This window comes from Elephas maximus, chromosome 2 (genome assembly GCF_024166365.1).
Source record: "Elephas maximus indicus isolate mEleMax1 chromosome 2, mEleMax1 primary haplotype, whole genome shotgun sequence".
Taxonomy (NCBI): domain Eukaryota; kingdom Metazoa; phylum Chordata; class Mammalia; order Proboscidea; family Elephantidae; genus Elephas; species Elephas maximus.
In genome coordinates, this window is record NC_064820.1 from 177,655,360 (window position 1) to 177,670,673 (window position 15,314).

The window sequence follows — 15,314 nt, forward strand, 5'->3', positions numbered from 1 at the left end:
TTTGGATTTTGTTGATAGTTGCTTTGTGGCTTAGGATGCTGTATCTATTCTGGAGAATGTTCTAGGTGCATTGGAAAACAATGTGCACTTTGCTTCTGTTGGGTGGAGTGTTATGTATAGGTCTATGAAGTCAAATTGGTTGATTGTGGCCTTAACATCTTCTGTACCTTTGTTGAGTTTCTTTCTAGATATTCTGTCCTTTACTGACAGTGGTGTGAAGTCTCCTACTGTCATTGTGGAACTATCAATTTCTCTTTTCAGTGCCGTTAGAGTTTGTTTTATGTATTTTGGAGCCCTGTCATTGAATGCATAGATATTTATTATGGCATATCTTCATAATGGATTGTTCATTTAATCATTATATAATGCCCTTCTTTGTCTTTTATGGTGGATTTTGTTTTAAATATTGCCACTCCTGCTCCTTTTTGGTAACTGTTTGCTTGATATATATAATTTTTTGTTAATAAATTTTTAAAATAAATCTTTGTTTCTAAGGTGTGTCTCTTGTAGACAGCATATTGATGGATCCTGTTTTTTAATCCATTCTGTCATTCTCTGTCTTTTCATGAGTGCATTTAAGCCTTTTATGTTGACTGTGATTACTGATAGGTGTGACTTTATTGCTGTCATTTCGTAATGCTTTTTCACGTGGTGCTGACGTTTTCTTTGTTCCTCTTACTCTTCTGTGCTGAATTCCTTTTCTTTGTGAATTTTTTTTGTTGTTGTTTCATTCATTTTTGTAGATTTCATGTTTACTGAGACTTTATGTTTTGCTTCTTTGTTTTGATGAGCAGGTTTGTTAACTTTCTTTGTTGTTACCTTGAAATTTACTCCTATCTTCCTAAGTTTAAACCAGTCTTTTATTACTTTATAACACCTTGACTTCCTCTCCATTTTAAAGTTCAAACCTACACTGTTTATTCCCTCTTTTATTGTTCTGACGTTACTGTCATTTATAGATTGATGTCTCTGGTTCCCTGTTGTAAATTTTTTAGTTTTTTTTAATCCTTGAGAGTTCATTATTTAGTTTGGTATTCTATCCTGTGCTTGATCGAGTTCTTTGTTCCTTCATTTGGTACTTAGGTTTCTAGGACTGAAATTTGTATCTCTTTTACTTAGTTTTTCGGGTCTTTGTTGCAGAGAGATTGCATGGTGTTCCTGTCTATAGTGCCATGTTGGCTCTGCCTCTGTTGAAACATCTTAATTGATATTCCATCAATCCCTGGAGCCTTGTTTGGTCTTCTTCCTCCAGTACTGTAGGTTCTTGATTATATGCTACCTCCTGAAATGGTTGAATGTCAACAAATTCTTTTCCGCACAGTGACTCTCTGTATTCCTTCCATCTTCTTTTGATGCTTCTTGTGTTGTTCAATATTTTCCCTGTAGAATCCTTCAATATTGCAACTTGAGGCTTGGATTTTTTCTTCAGTTCTATCAGCTTGAGAAATGCTGAGGGTGTTCTTCCCTTTTGGTTTTCTAACTCCAGGTCTTTGCACATGTCATTATAATACTTTAGTTTGTATTCTGGAGCTGCTCTTTGAAATCTTCTGTTCAGCTCTTTTACTTCATCATTTCTTTCATTTGCTTTGGCTACTCTACATTCAAGAGCAAGTTTTGGAGTCTCTTCTTATATTCATTTTGGTCTTTTCTTTCTTTCCTGTTTTTTTAATGACCTCTTGCTTTCTTCATGTATGATGTCCTTGATGTTATTCCACAAATTGTCTGGTTTTAGGTCATTAGTGTTCAACGGGTCAAATCTGTTTTAAGATGGTTACCTAATTCAGGTGCGATATTCTCAAGGTTGTATTTTGGTTCTTGTGGACTTGTTTTAATTTTCTTCACCTTCAGCTTAAATTTGCATATGAGCAATTGATGTTCTGTTCTGAAGTTGGCCCCTGGTGGCTCGCACGTTGTTGTGATGCTGGAAGCTATGCCACCAGTATTTAAAATACCAGCAGGGTCCCCTGTGGTAGACAGGTTTCAGCAGAGCTTCCAGACAAAGACAGATGAGGAAGGAGGAGCTGGTGGTCTAATCTGAAAAAACCTGGCCAGTGAAAACCTTGTGGATGGCAGCAGAACATTGTCTGATGAGCCCCTCAGGTTGGAAGGTGCTCAAAATAGGTCTGGGGAAGAGCTGCCTCCTTGAAATAGAGTTGATCTTATTGATGGTAAGAGTAAAGCTTTCAGGACTTTCATCTGCTCATGTGTCATGACTCAGAATGAGAAGAAACAGCTGCAAACATCCAATAATAATTGGAACATGGAATGTACAAATTATGAATCTGGGAAAATTGGAATTAATCAAAAATGAAATGGAACACATAACGATCAGTATCCTAGGCATTAATGAGCTGAAATGGATTGGTATTGGCCATTTTGAATCAGGCAATCATATAGTCTACTATGCCAGGAATGACAAATTGAAGAGAAATGGCATTATATTAATTGTCAGAAAGAACGTTTCAAGATCTATCCTGAAGTACAACACTGTCACTGATCAGATAATATCTATATTCCCATGAGGAATTTCAGTTAATATGACCATTATTCAAATTTATGCACCAACGACTAAGGCCAAAGATGAAGAAATTGAAAATATTTACCAACTTCTGCAGCCTGAAACTGATCAAACATGCAGTCAAGATGCATTCATAATTACTGGTGATTGGAATGCAAAAGTTGGAAACAAAGAAGAAGGATCAGTAGTTGGAAAATACGGCCTTGGTGATAGAAATGACACTGGAAATTGAATGATAGAATTTTACAAGACCAAGGACTTATTCATTGCAAATACCTTTTTCAACAGCAAAAATGACAACTGTACACGTGGCCCTCACCATATGGAAAACACGGGAATCAAATAGACTACATCTAGTAGGGTTACCTTGAGCAAATACTTCACTTTGTTCCTCTTTGTCAAATAAGAATAACATAAGTACTAACCTCAGAGGGCTTTGTGAGGAGTGAAATGGGATATGGCACATAGTATGTGTTCAATCAAGTTGTATCTTGCTATATTATTATTATTGGTGTTTTTGTTATTATTATATATTTTTATGTAGCTGTTATGTCAAAAGGATTCTAGAAATGTGATCTATGCTGAGCATTCAAGAGGTCATCAACAGGTAAAAAGGACTATCATTCTTAAAGGGAATTGGGGACAATCTGTCAGGGACAGGTTCCACTTGAAAATTCCTCAGGAAAGAGGGTTTTTCACTGGTTCTCTGGCAGGGGAGGTGGGAGGATAGGCAGCTACTTCTGTATTATTCAAGCTTCCTCCTCACTGAGCTGGGATGCTGTTGTTGTTGTTAGGTGCCGTCAAGTTCCTTTTGACACATAGGAAGCCCACGTGGCAGAATAGAACTGCCTCATAGGGTTTCCTAGGTTGTAACCTTTACAGATGCAGATTGCCAGGTCTTTCTCCCTCAGCCACTGGGTTGCTTTGAACTGCCTACCTTCCAGTTAGCAGCTGAGCACTTAAGTGTTGCACCACCTGGGCTTCGTAAATGACTGCCTACCCCACCTCAATGCTCATCTTCGAAGCACTTCTTTGTCTAAACATGTTAAAATCAGCATATGCTTTCACTGCGGAGGATGCAGGCTGCTCCTAATTGAGCAAATGGCTTTACAGCACTAACCATCAGTGGGAAACAAGATACTTAAAAGGGAGACTCATTTCAGAATCTTTAACGTGGACAATACGCAGACCCGCACAATTATTACATTAATCAGTGATGCCTCAGGCCAGTGCTTTTCAAACTTGAATGTGCACATGAATCAGCTGGTGATCTTGTTAAAAGGTAGATCCTGGTTCAGTAGGTCTGGGGTGGGGTGTGAGATTCTACATTTTTGACAAGCTCTCAGGTGATGCCAAAGCTACTGGCCCATGGCTCATACCTGGCATTATAAAGCCCTGGTTGGCTCTGGGAAATGTTCTGACACTCACATCAGTAGGAACCTGGCTGCCACAATTTGGATAATAGATAGGAACATGTTTTATTTGAAATACTAATTGGAAGAATTCATGTCTGATTCTTTGACTTTGGTAACTGTCCCATTTACCAAAACAGATGGCATATTCATTTCACATCTAGAAAATCCTTTTAAATAAGAGGTTTCAGGTATCTGAACATCACCAAAGAGAAAAAAAAATTTTTACAATTTAATGCTGTAATAAAAATCATCTAATCTTCTGTGTAGACCTTGGCATAATCTGAAATTTGGATTCCTTCTCCTTCTCCTCTGGCCCCTTTCTCAGTTGGATGTAGGAATAAATATTTCAAAAACAGGTCAAAATTTTTGTGAATTCAAAGAATGCCCATCATGAGACAAGTTCCAACTGAAAAAAAAAAGGATCCAAGTTAAATTCTGAGGAAAGGATATTGCAACCAACTCTCAGGAAAACTTGAGAAAAGATCCACAATGTGACAGGAGGAACCAGTACCCAGTTGCCATTGGGTCAATTCGATTCATGAAACCTCATGTGTGTCGGAATAGAACTGTGCTCCATAGGGTTTTCAATGGCTGATTTTTTGGCAGCAGATGGCCAGGCCTTTCTTCTGAGGCACCTTGGGGTGGTGTTGAACCTCTAGCCTTTTGCTTAGCAGTTGAGCCTGTCAACCATTTGCACCCCTTGACAGGAGGAAGCACTTTCTTGTTTATAATCTCATTTGAACCTAGACAGGAAAGGGAAGAATGAACTAAGCCATGAGGAATGTAACTTCTCTGTCACTCCTCACTGGTTGTGACCATGTCTGTACAGCAATCCCAGTTAATATGTGCCAAATATATTCTATAGGAATGTTAATAAGTATTTGTGCTGAAAAATGATTCTGAGATTAAATAAGTTTGGTGAACTCAGGGCTAAACAAAGGTTAACAGGCCTGTAGACTAAGGTCTTTTCAGAGACTTAGTATGTTGCCATACTTTCAAGAGGGGTCTGCTGGGCACAGGCTTCTTGAGTGATTTGACCATGGACTATGTTTTTCAAGAGCTATCTCTTGGGATAAGAGTTTGTCAGGCTCAGTCTTGAGAAATGCTGATCTAGGGGAGCAGGACCTGTGTATGTCTTATTGACATTGAATTGACAGAATATCGTCATCTCTTCTCATCCACAACATGGTGGACATGGGCTTGGGTGTACATGTGAATCTCTGAAAAATGTCTGTGGTTAGTAAAAACCCTTTCAGTAAGATGAAGATCTTTAACTAATGAAAACCACAAATACATATTATTTAAGATGTTATATTTCCAAACGAACCAGATCTGCTGGTGTTCAAAATCTTCTGTGGGACTATTGGCAAGATTTGCTTTCTCTGTGCCTCAGATTTCTCATCTGTGAAATGGGGACAGTAATGCCCACCTTACTGTAAGAGGTGTAAGAGGATTAAACGAGACAATGCATACAAAAGCACCGGCATGTAGTAAGAAGCCCGTCGATGGTGGTTTTGTTCTCATTATTGTTATGACAAATGTCTTTTTGCAAGTGTTTGTAGATGGTACTTTCCTTTGTTGTACAGGCTCTCAAGGAGGTGGTGATAGGTTTCTATCAGGATCATCTGTGGCAACATTTTCAAAATATGCATGCCCAGGGTTCTACTCAGTCCTGGTAAATCATGATCTAGTCGTGGTGGGGGAAAGGGAGGAACATATATTTTTAAAGCTTCTTATGTCCTTAAGGTACATCCTAAACCCCTGTCATGTATTTGCAGCAAATCCCAAAGGGATGGTACCCCATCCACTCCTGTAGTGGTCCTGGGATAAGTTCCTTGGGATAAAAGGTTTCTGTGGTTAAATGTGAAGTCCCTGGGTGGTGCAAATACTCAGGTTGAAGGTTCAACCCAGAGGTGCCTCCAAAGAAAGACCTGGCAACCTACTTCTAAAAAATCAGCCACTGAAAATCCTCCGGAGCACAGTTCTCCTGTGACACACAGGGGGTCACCATGAGTTGGAATCGACTTCCTGGCAACTGGGTAATGGGTGGTTGAATGTTTAGAAATACTGTACACTTTTACCTGCCCCCTCCCCTCCTTTGGAATTCACAATGTACATGGGCTTCTTAAAGTATCTGAGAAGTTTTCAGTAATACACACATTTGAAAGCTAGTAACCTACTGTCTTCTGATCTCATTTGACCCTGAGATATTTCTTTTTCTTGTAACTCTCATTAACAACCCATTTGGGAAATACGATTGTACAGAGTTAGCAGGGAGTGCGTTCTATCCATAGTCAGAAGTCTCTTTGCACTAAAGACATAAGGCAGTGGCTAGGTAGCAAGAAGCAGCCAAAATTCCTCCTCCTGGCAGACTGAGCTTACTTTTATTCTTTCTGCCACCTGCTAATCATATGTGGAAAGAATACTGAAAATGATAAATAAATGTGTGCTTTCAAATATGCGTCTCTGGGTAAATACAAGGTAACAAAGGGCAAAGGAGATGAGCTACTGTAGGCTTTAAGGGCTGAGACTCTGGAAAAACTGGCTTTGAATTCTGGCTCCAACACTTCCTGGCTCAGTGACAGGGACAAATTACTTAACATCTCATTGCCTCAGTTTTCTTCTGTGTAAAATGGGGACAGCAGTAGTACCTGTCTCATTGGGTAGAACTGCCCCATAAGTTTCCAAGAAGCACCTGGTGGATTTGAACTGCCCGCCTTTTGGTTAGCAGCCGTAGCACTTAACTACTACGCCACCAGGGTTTCTAGGTTGTTGTGAAGATAAATGAAATAAAAAAAAAATGAAATAATTATGTAAAACTCTTAGTAAGGGCTCAACAAAAGTTTATTATTGTTATAAACCAAAACCAAGCCAAATCCACTGCCGTTGAGTCGATTCCGACTCATAGTGACCCTATAGGACAGAGTAGAACTGCCCCATAGAGTTTCCAAGGAGTACCTGGTGGATTCGAACTGTCAACCTCTTGGTTAGCAGCGGTAGCATTTAACCACTACGCCACCGGAGTTTCCATTATTATTATAGAAATGGAAAAAAGCACTTGAGCAAGGTGAGGAGGGAGAATTAGGAGCTGAAACAGAACAGAGAATCCTGGAAACCTTCAAGTTCAAATTAATTTCCTTCCTTTCACATGCGAATTTGCCTTCTTCCCCTCCTTTTTTTTTTTTTTTTTTTTAAATAAATCATCATGCCAAGTACCCTGTGAGAATTCAGGGTTAGAGTTTGAGAGAAGTTATTAAATTGGCTAGTCTATGGCACTGGATTGTGAATGACCCTTTCACCTGACTCTTCATTTTAGCCAAATCCCAAACTATCTGACTAATTAATATACAAGAAACCACTTGGCAGCTGCTGCCAAAGAAAAAAAGAAAAGTGGCTGCTTGAAACTCGACAACACTGAAATAACTGCCCAAGAGAGAGTAAAAAATGACTCAGGATTGTGATGAAGACACTTGGGACAGGGAGATTTGTAAGCAAACACAAGTTTCAGGGCTCCCAGAATTTTTTTTAAAAAGCTATGATATTGAACAGACTAGAAAGTTCCAGAGTGCTTTGCATATAATAAGGCTAAGACTTCAGTTTTACACAGTCATACACATACTCATTGGCACACGTGTGTATATTATGTATTTCTTATTGTGAATTATGGTCAAAAATTTGAAAGCTTCTGCTCAAGAGGGCAGGCCACAAGGCTGTGAGTCCCAAAGCAGATTGTTATTGCTGGTCTAGAATGACCGTGTGAAGTTTGACCAGGTCCTACCCTGCCTTTTTCAAACACTCGGGTGATTTGGTGAATGTGGCAAGGACAGCAATGGAGAGAAAACTCAGAGACAAAGCCCCATTTAGGAACTCTGAGGCCTTTAGCAACTTACTTAAATTTTCTTAGCCTCAGTTTCCTCACCTGTAATATGGGGATAATCTCAGAGGGCTCCTGGGAAGGTTAAATATATGTAAAGTGACTGGGAAAAGGAGCCACCCACTACTTTCTCCTTCACCCACTGGGTTGAAGCGAAGTGGCTTTCTTCTTCCGTTTGTCCTCCCCACTGATGACCTTAGAAAGAGCCTTACCCGCTGGGAGAAGCCCTTCACGACACGCCTCTGTTTGAGGTTTGTCTCTCCGTCCAAGTTGGCGGTTTCCAGGTGGCAGATCCCGCTGGGGTCAGAGGAAAAGAGGAGGAGGATGTCTGCTGGGATGATCTCGTTGCATCGCATTTGGATGAAGTCTCCCACGCACACGTCCTTCCAGCGCTTCTGTATGTAGCTCTGCTCTTTTCTTGGGTGGGAGAAGGACAGGGGTCAGAGTGAGTTTTAAGGTTCCTCAGAAAATCAGTGGGTGAACATGTATCTAAATATCTCCCCAGTCAGCCTATCTGGAGACTACTCTGTTTTCTCCCTTGCCCGAAATGACCACCATAATCATCTCTCCAGAGAAGCTGGGCATGATCTGTGTTGTTGTAAGCTGTTCTGGAGTCAACTCATGGCTAGCCCATGTACAACAGGATTAGACTGTTGTGATCCATAGTGTTTTCAAAGGCTGATTTTTCAGAGGTATTTTGCCAGGCCTTTCTTCCGAGGTGTCTCTGGTGGACTTGAACCTGCTGTAACCATTTGCAACACCCAGTGACTCTGTCGTGTTAATACAGTACCCTTGGTATACATAATTTACCAGCATAGCCAGGTATCACCATAGATAATAGGGTTGAGAGGAAGTGGGATATAGGAGAGTTTGCTTGCAATTACAGGGAGGAGAGTGGCAGTAGGAAAGGTAAGGATACAGGCCATTGTCTAGTAAAATCTGGAGCTGTGCTGAAATAGAAAACTCTGGGCAGTCGGGGAGTACAGGAGGAAAGCACCAGGAACTTTGATAGGTGGGACTCACAGTAATTACAGAACCAGAGAACTAAAGAAATGGGAGGAAATTATTTCACTTTATCTTACTATCCTATTTATCAAGCTCAGGCAATAACAGTGGCAGCAACAATTGGCAAAAATTTAGCATTTCTAACATGCCAAGCAGTTATTAATTAATATTTCATTTACTTGCATAAAAACACAGTGGGGTAGATATTATCATATCCATTTCATAAATAAGGAAACTGAGGGTCAAAGAAAACTTCCCTAAGGTCTCACAAAAACAGAGCTGAATCCTGAGCCCAGGTCAGTTGGACCCTGACTCCAAAGTCCACAGTTTTCACTCCTCTGATATCCTGCCGCCTCCAAAACACTGCCTTTTCTCCTCTCAGGTGGCGTCCCTGCCTCAGTTTTTTCAACTCTGGTAAAAGAACTCACTACTTCCCAAGACAATACATTTCATTTCCAAAGAGCTCTCATTTCAGCAAGTCTCCTTTCTGCTCAGCAAAATACTTAACTGGTTCTTCTCTCTTAGGCAAATCTGATCTATTCCATCTTCCACCATTCTTTAACTATTTTAAGGTATTCATCATATTTCCCATGAAGACTTTTGGATTCTCCAAGTGAAATTTAACTTTTCAGTTGTCCTTAATCATTCCTTGTGTAACACAGTTCTATGTTCTTTCCCTGGAGGGGTCGTCTCTTCCATCTAAGGCAGCATTTGGCAATGCCCCTCTTTACGTCTGGAATCCGGAACCCAAGCAGTATTCCACATTTGGTCTTTACTAACTGAGCTGGTTGCCTGCGAGCCCGGCCAGGCCTAGAACGGTAGGCTGTCCTGTGCTGTTTTTCTCCACTGATGCTGAGTCCCTCTGGGCATGTGCTTGTTGCTGTTTCTGTTGGAATCTGAGCGTTGCTGCCTGGGCGACAAATTCACTCTTCAGCAAGAAAGAACGTGACTAGAATTCCATTTTTCTCCTTTGACCTCACGAAAGTCCCTGAAGAAGACGAGGAGTTTGGTCTCTTCCCCCCTTCCGTGGGGCCTTCTGGAGAAGCCCAGACAAACCTTCTTAGGACCCTATATTTCTGGCCGTCAAAGATCCCCCAGAGGGTTCCCCCAGCCCCCTGCAAGGAAGGTGCTTCCATTTGGAGGGCCAAGGAAAAATCTGATCAACGTCTATAAAATAATCAGGGGCAATAGAATTGAGGAACAGCCATGCAAATCAAAAGAACCACAGGGTTCTCCAGAAGTGCCAGCGGCTTTGGGGAGTGCAATGAAGCAGCGACTGGCTCAATCAACCCATGAGTAAGATCATCAAAATGGCTCCTGAGGTCACTTCTGAGTATTTGGGGGGCCAATGTGTCTGTAGCAGTTTAGAAATAATTCTTCCTTAAATGGAAAAGCATATAACAATTTCCAGAGCACTTTTCCAATACACTAGCTCATTCTGTCCTTCAGCTCTGCCCATGTCATTTTGTAAACACATTTGTCTGTTTGTTTATTCATGTGGTTAGTGTGGCTATCCCTTCACCAGGAGTGTGGCTCTTACTGCCAGACTCTTCATGGTCTCTCTGCTGACCAGTGGAAGACTCATTTTTCTCTCCAGAGCAGCCCCAGTAACTCCTGTTAAACACCCAAGTATAAGGTTACTGAAAGGAATCAAAATGGTCCACTCTCTCTGTGGGAAAAGCAACCTCATGAGGCGAAGGAGGAATTGGCTTTCTCTATTGTTTTTTTTCCCTCCCTTTTTCTTTTTGAAAGAGTGCTTAAAAAAAAAAAAAAAAAGGACTCTTAAATATTATGGCAAATTGTTCTAAGGAACAAAATCTGTCACTCGTCTGCACTTTTCCTTCTTTGACTTCTATGTTCCAGTGGACAATGGCGTACTGGGGATGCTGGGGTATTGGTTATAATCTTAGCATTCTACCTAGTATTTGAAATTTAATTAGGAGACCCCCCTTGGCCCTGAGCAATATCCTGATTGCTAACATGTCCAGAGCAGCCTGATTCAAAAGGAGGTTTGCAAATGCTAGTTGAGATTGCTGCATATATAAAAAAAAGGCAAGGCCAACACACTTTTACTCATACCCATTGAATCTCATTTTTCTTCATTCTAATAAAGGATTTCACTGCTTATTGTAGGATGTGGGTTATTAAGCTGATGGAAGATGGAGAGTTGCGGAGATGAGCTTATGGTACATACATTTTCTGAACAGTCACCCCAGTCTCTGTTTCCTAGAGTGTTGTCCATTCCCATTACAGTCGTGGGCATCACAAGGTCAATGCAGCCACCCAAGAAGCGGAAGTCAGACAAGTCTGTCTTCTTTGAAGTACTCCTTAGATTCCAGGAGATATTAGTTGTATTGGTAAAAATTGCCTCTGTCTTTTCCTTAGAAGTAATTTTCTATGTTGTGTTGAAGGAATATTCCTAGAAATGGTTGTACGTTTAGCCTTTCTAAGACAGAGCTCACCTACCCCTGGGGTTGAGCTTTTCAGACAGAGGCACATTTTGCCCAACAACATGTGGGATGGACATGATTTTGTAGTGTTAGTTTTACAAAGAGATTTTTGTGGAGGGGGTGACATGGTTTAGTAATTTAACTGGTACATAAGCAGAATGTTCCTTAGAAGCAAGGATAGCAAGACTTTGGCTTCCTAACTTTGGAGACATCATCAGGAAAGACCAATCACCAGAAAAAGGCATCATGGTTGGTAAGGTAGAGGGTCGGCAAAAACCTGGGAAACCCTCACTGAGATGGATTGATGCAATATCCACAACAATGGCCTAAAAATACCAGTGATTATAAAGACGGCACAGGACTGGGTAACGTTTTGTTCTCCTGTACGTGGGGCCACCATGAGTTGGAACCAACTTGAGGGCAACTAACAACAACAACAATCTGAAGATTATAATAACCAAAACATAGTTACGTTACAGGATCAGAGGCAAATGTTTTAGAATTTTAAGAATAAACAAATGTGACATCAAGGACATTTCCTTCTTGCGTGGGGCCACTCTGTGCTGGTCCCTGATCACTTGGGGCCTACTTTGTCTCCTCATGTGTCAGAAGCAAGTCTGTGGAAAAGTCATGACCGCACAGCCCAAGGGGGTCCAGCTGGGGAGGCGACGAAAGGCCTAATCCAGCTGAAGCGGAAAAAGCAGCGTGCCTTGCACTGGGTGACACCCAGATGTGGCCAGGAGCCACTTGTGGAAGTCATTCCCTCATTAATCCAGCACTTTTGGAACAGCTGCCCCAGGTGGATGTGTCCACGTGCTCTTGATCAGTCCCTGCTCAGTGAATCTACACCTGGGAATTGACTGCTGTTTTAATTCCATGCAATGTTTGCTGCCATTTAAAAATAAGACAAATCAGCGTGGCTTGGGACTAAGACTCCATCTGGCAGATTCTGCCTGAGGAGAAATTAAGTGGTGCGGCGCTAAACAGCTTTCTGAGAGGAGATAGGGCTTATTAAGCAGTAAATAAACAGCAAGAGATGTTTGTAATCAACTGGATGCCATGGGGAAGCAGGTGAACGGGGAAAATGAAGGGACAGAGGATGCTTAAGACTCCATTTCTCAAGTATCTGGGTCTCATTGAAAAGATTTCAGGAAGCAGGAGTCGAGGGAATTTTCCAGGGGGATTGGTTATCTTTTGGGACTTAAAAATAGAACGATGAACTGACCTCGGCTGTCCTTCAGGAAGCTTGAGCCCCAGGCTCAGAGTGAAAGGGGAAAGCCAGGAAGAACGAGTGCCTATAGGAATCAAGACCAGGGTTGAATGAATCCCGGCTTCACTACTTAGTGCTAGCTGTGTTACCTTGGACAAGTGAGTTAATCTCTTAAACCTGTCTGTTGGAGGTAATATTTGCACTTTCCTCAGAGGGTTGTTGAAAGGAACGGTGACAATGTCTGTGTAAGGAACTGAGCTCAGAGTTTTGCATAGTAAGAACTCAGTACCTACAAGCTTCTTTTGTGATGATGATGAGGACCTTGATAATGATGATTGTTATAGCAGAGGCTAACCACCACTCAACATGTCCAAAGCATGTGAGATGTAGCCTTGCCATCCTTGCTTCTAAGGAGTATTCTGGTTGTACTTCTTCCAAACAGATTTTTTCACTCTTTTGGCAGTACATGGGATATTCACTATTCTTCGCCAACACCACAACTCAAAGGCATCAATTCTTCTTTGATGTTCCTTATTCATTGTCCAACTTTCACATGCATATGAGGCAATTGAAAACACCATGGCTTGGATCAGGTGCACCTTGGTCTTGAAGGAGGGACCAGTCCCTGGAGAAGGACATCATGCTTGGTAAAGTAGAGGGTCAGTGAAAAACAGGAAGACCCTCAACGAGATAGACTGACACAGTGGTTGCAACAACGGGCTCAGACACAACAATGATTGTGAGGATGATGCAGGACTGGGCAGTGTTTCGTTCTGTTGTACATACAGTCGCTATGAGTTGGAACCGACTTGACAGCACCTAACGACAACCACCACCACCAACATTCTGCAGGCTCCAAATTTTTTTTTTTTTTTCTTGTTGTTGTTCATGCTATTGGGGCATCTATTTTATGCCCATGATTATATTCCTTGGCTTGTGCCCAGGCACACAATACCCTGCAAACAGAAGGGACTCTAAAACATCCAAACCTTTTCTTAAGTCCAGTAAAGAGGGACCCAGGCTCAGAAGATTGGCTACTGAGGGCTCTGGAGCCTGGCTGCTGGGACAAACTCCTTCTTTAACATCTGAACTGGAGGGGATTTGATAGATCTCCATTTTCAGGTGAGGAAACCCAGGCTCAGAGAAGGGGAGTGACCTGACTAAGGTGCACAGCAACAAAGCTTGGCCAGGAACCTCTGTTACTTCCATGGCTGCAAGGAGCAGAGCCAAGGGCCCCTGGCTAGTTCAGGAATACTTGTAATACCCAAACATTTGGACAATGGTGTAAAAGGTTAGAGGTTTGAGTCCACCCAGAGGTGCCTTGAAAGAAAGATCTGGTGATCTGTTTCTGAGAAATCAGCTATTGAACACTGTTTGGAGCATAGTTTGACACACATGAGGTTGCCATGAGTTGGAATCAATTCAATGGCAACGGGTTTTTTTTTTTTTTTTTTTGTATTGAGGTAGAGGCAGTATCATAGAGTGGTTAAGAGCTTTGGAGTCAGGTGAACTGGATTTGAAACCTGAAACTATCTCTTACATGTACTTGAACACACTACTTCACCTCTTTGACCCTTAGTTTTTTCATCTAATGGGACAAATGAAATCTATTTTACAGGTTGTAGTGACAGCTAGGGAGATAACATATGTAAAGTGCTTAGTAACCTCATAGCAAATGGCATTTACTGCTGTTACTATTATCATACTTATTACTAACTTCAACCAAATAGGATCACTGCTTGTGGAGACTGTCAAATACAGACTGCCATAGTTGTCTATTTTCATGAGCTGATAGGAATGATGTATGGGATTTTCTGAGCTGAAGGAGGAGGCTGGCAAGAGGGAATAGGAGTTTAAAAGGAGAAAGGACAGTACACCCTCAGTCCCCAACCTGACCCCAGGACATGGAACAGAAGCAGAGGACTTACATAAAAGACAGCCCAGGCCTGGGGCAAAGGGCAATGAGCGCCCTGTGTTCTCCCCACCTCACTATTCATTGTCCCCTGCACCCTTCTGTCCACTGCAGATCATGGTGGGACTGGGGCACAGTGGGCTTTAGGCTTGGAAGACTCAGGAAAGCCCCACAGGGGACAGCTGAGGCCAGAGGAGGAGAAGACCAGGAGCCCTGGCTTGGCAGGAAATGTTGGGGGACATGAGTGATATCCATTCTACCTTAGGATGACCAGGTATATCTGGGGGCTTTGTGGATTAGGGTGGAAGGACTGAAGTCCCAAATCAGCAGTTAGGCTAAGCTCCACTGTCATTGGGACATATGTATTAATGTGACCTCATTAAGCAACCAGAGGCGGGGAAGACCTGGAGAATTTGGGTCACATCTGTATAGTATAATCCTTCAGGGCGTGGGGAGGATGTGAAGCCCCAGTTCTGGTGGTAGCCCACTCCCTGACCTCTGTGACTGTGTGGTTGCCACATACAGAAAGCAGAACTGAGCACAGAATGGCCTCAAGCAGTGATGGCCCTGTAAACACCGGCTTCAAGGGCACGGAATTCACAGGTGTAAAAAGGGCAAGGTCAATGTCATAGTTATGGAGAAGAAGTTTAGGGGCATTCAAGGGCATGGGATGTTAAAGAATGCCCTCACTCTAACATCTGCAGATCTAAATCTCACCTTTCTCTTTTGACTCCTGGGGCACTGAGCACCAATGGTGCTTTTCTTGTTGCCGTGGCCCCTTGCTTACTAGGGTTCTGTTCCCTAACTATTTCATGTGTCTTCTATTTTCATCTATGTTATAAGTTTCTTGAAAGTTAGGTCTTATATTTCTCTACTCCTCTGGCACATGGGGAGTGTTCAGTAAATATTTACTAATTCTTTGTAGATTTT

At 42.0% G+C, this 15,314-nt stretch overlaps 1 protein-coding gene across 3 annotated transcripts in view; it reads right to left on the reverse strand.

Annotated features, from left to right (window-relative positions):
- Positions 1-15,314, reverse strand: part of ATP10B (ATPase phospholipid transporting 10B (putative)) — a 216,885-nt gene that overhangs the window by 100,945 nt on the left and 100,626 nt on the right. For 2 of the 3 annotated variants that reach the window (XM_049874266.1, XM_049874264.1), the window contains one exon: positions 8,020-8,224. In XM_049874266.1, the coding sequence (XP_049730223.1) occupies positions 8,020-8,224 (205 nt within the window). Of the gene's footprint in view, positions 1-8,019; positions 8,225-15,314 lie in introns of those variants that run through there. The other variant, XM_049874265.1, reaches the window with a different exon arrangement.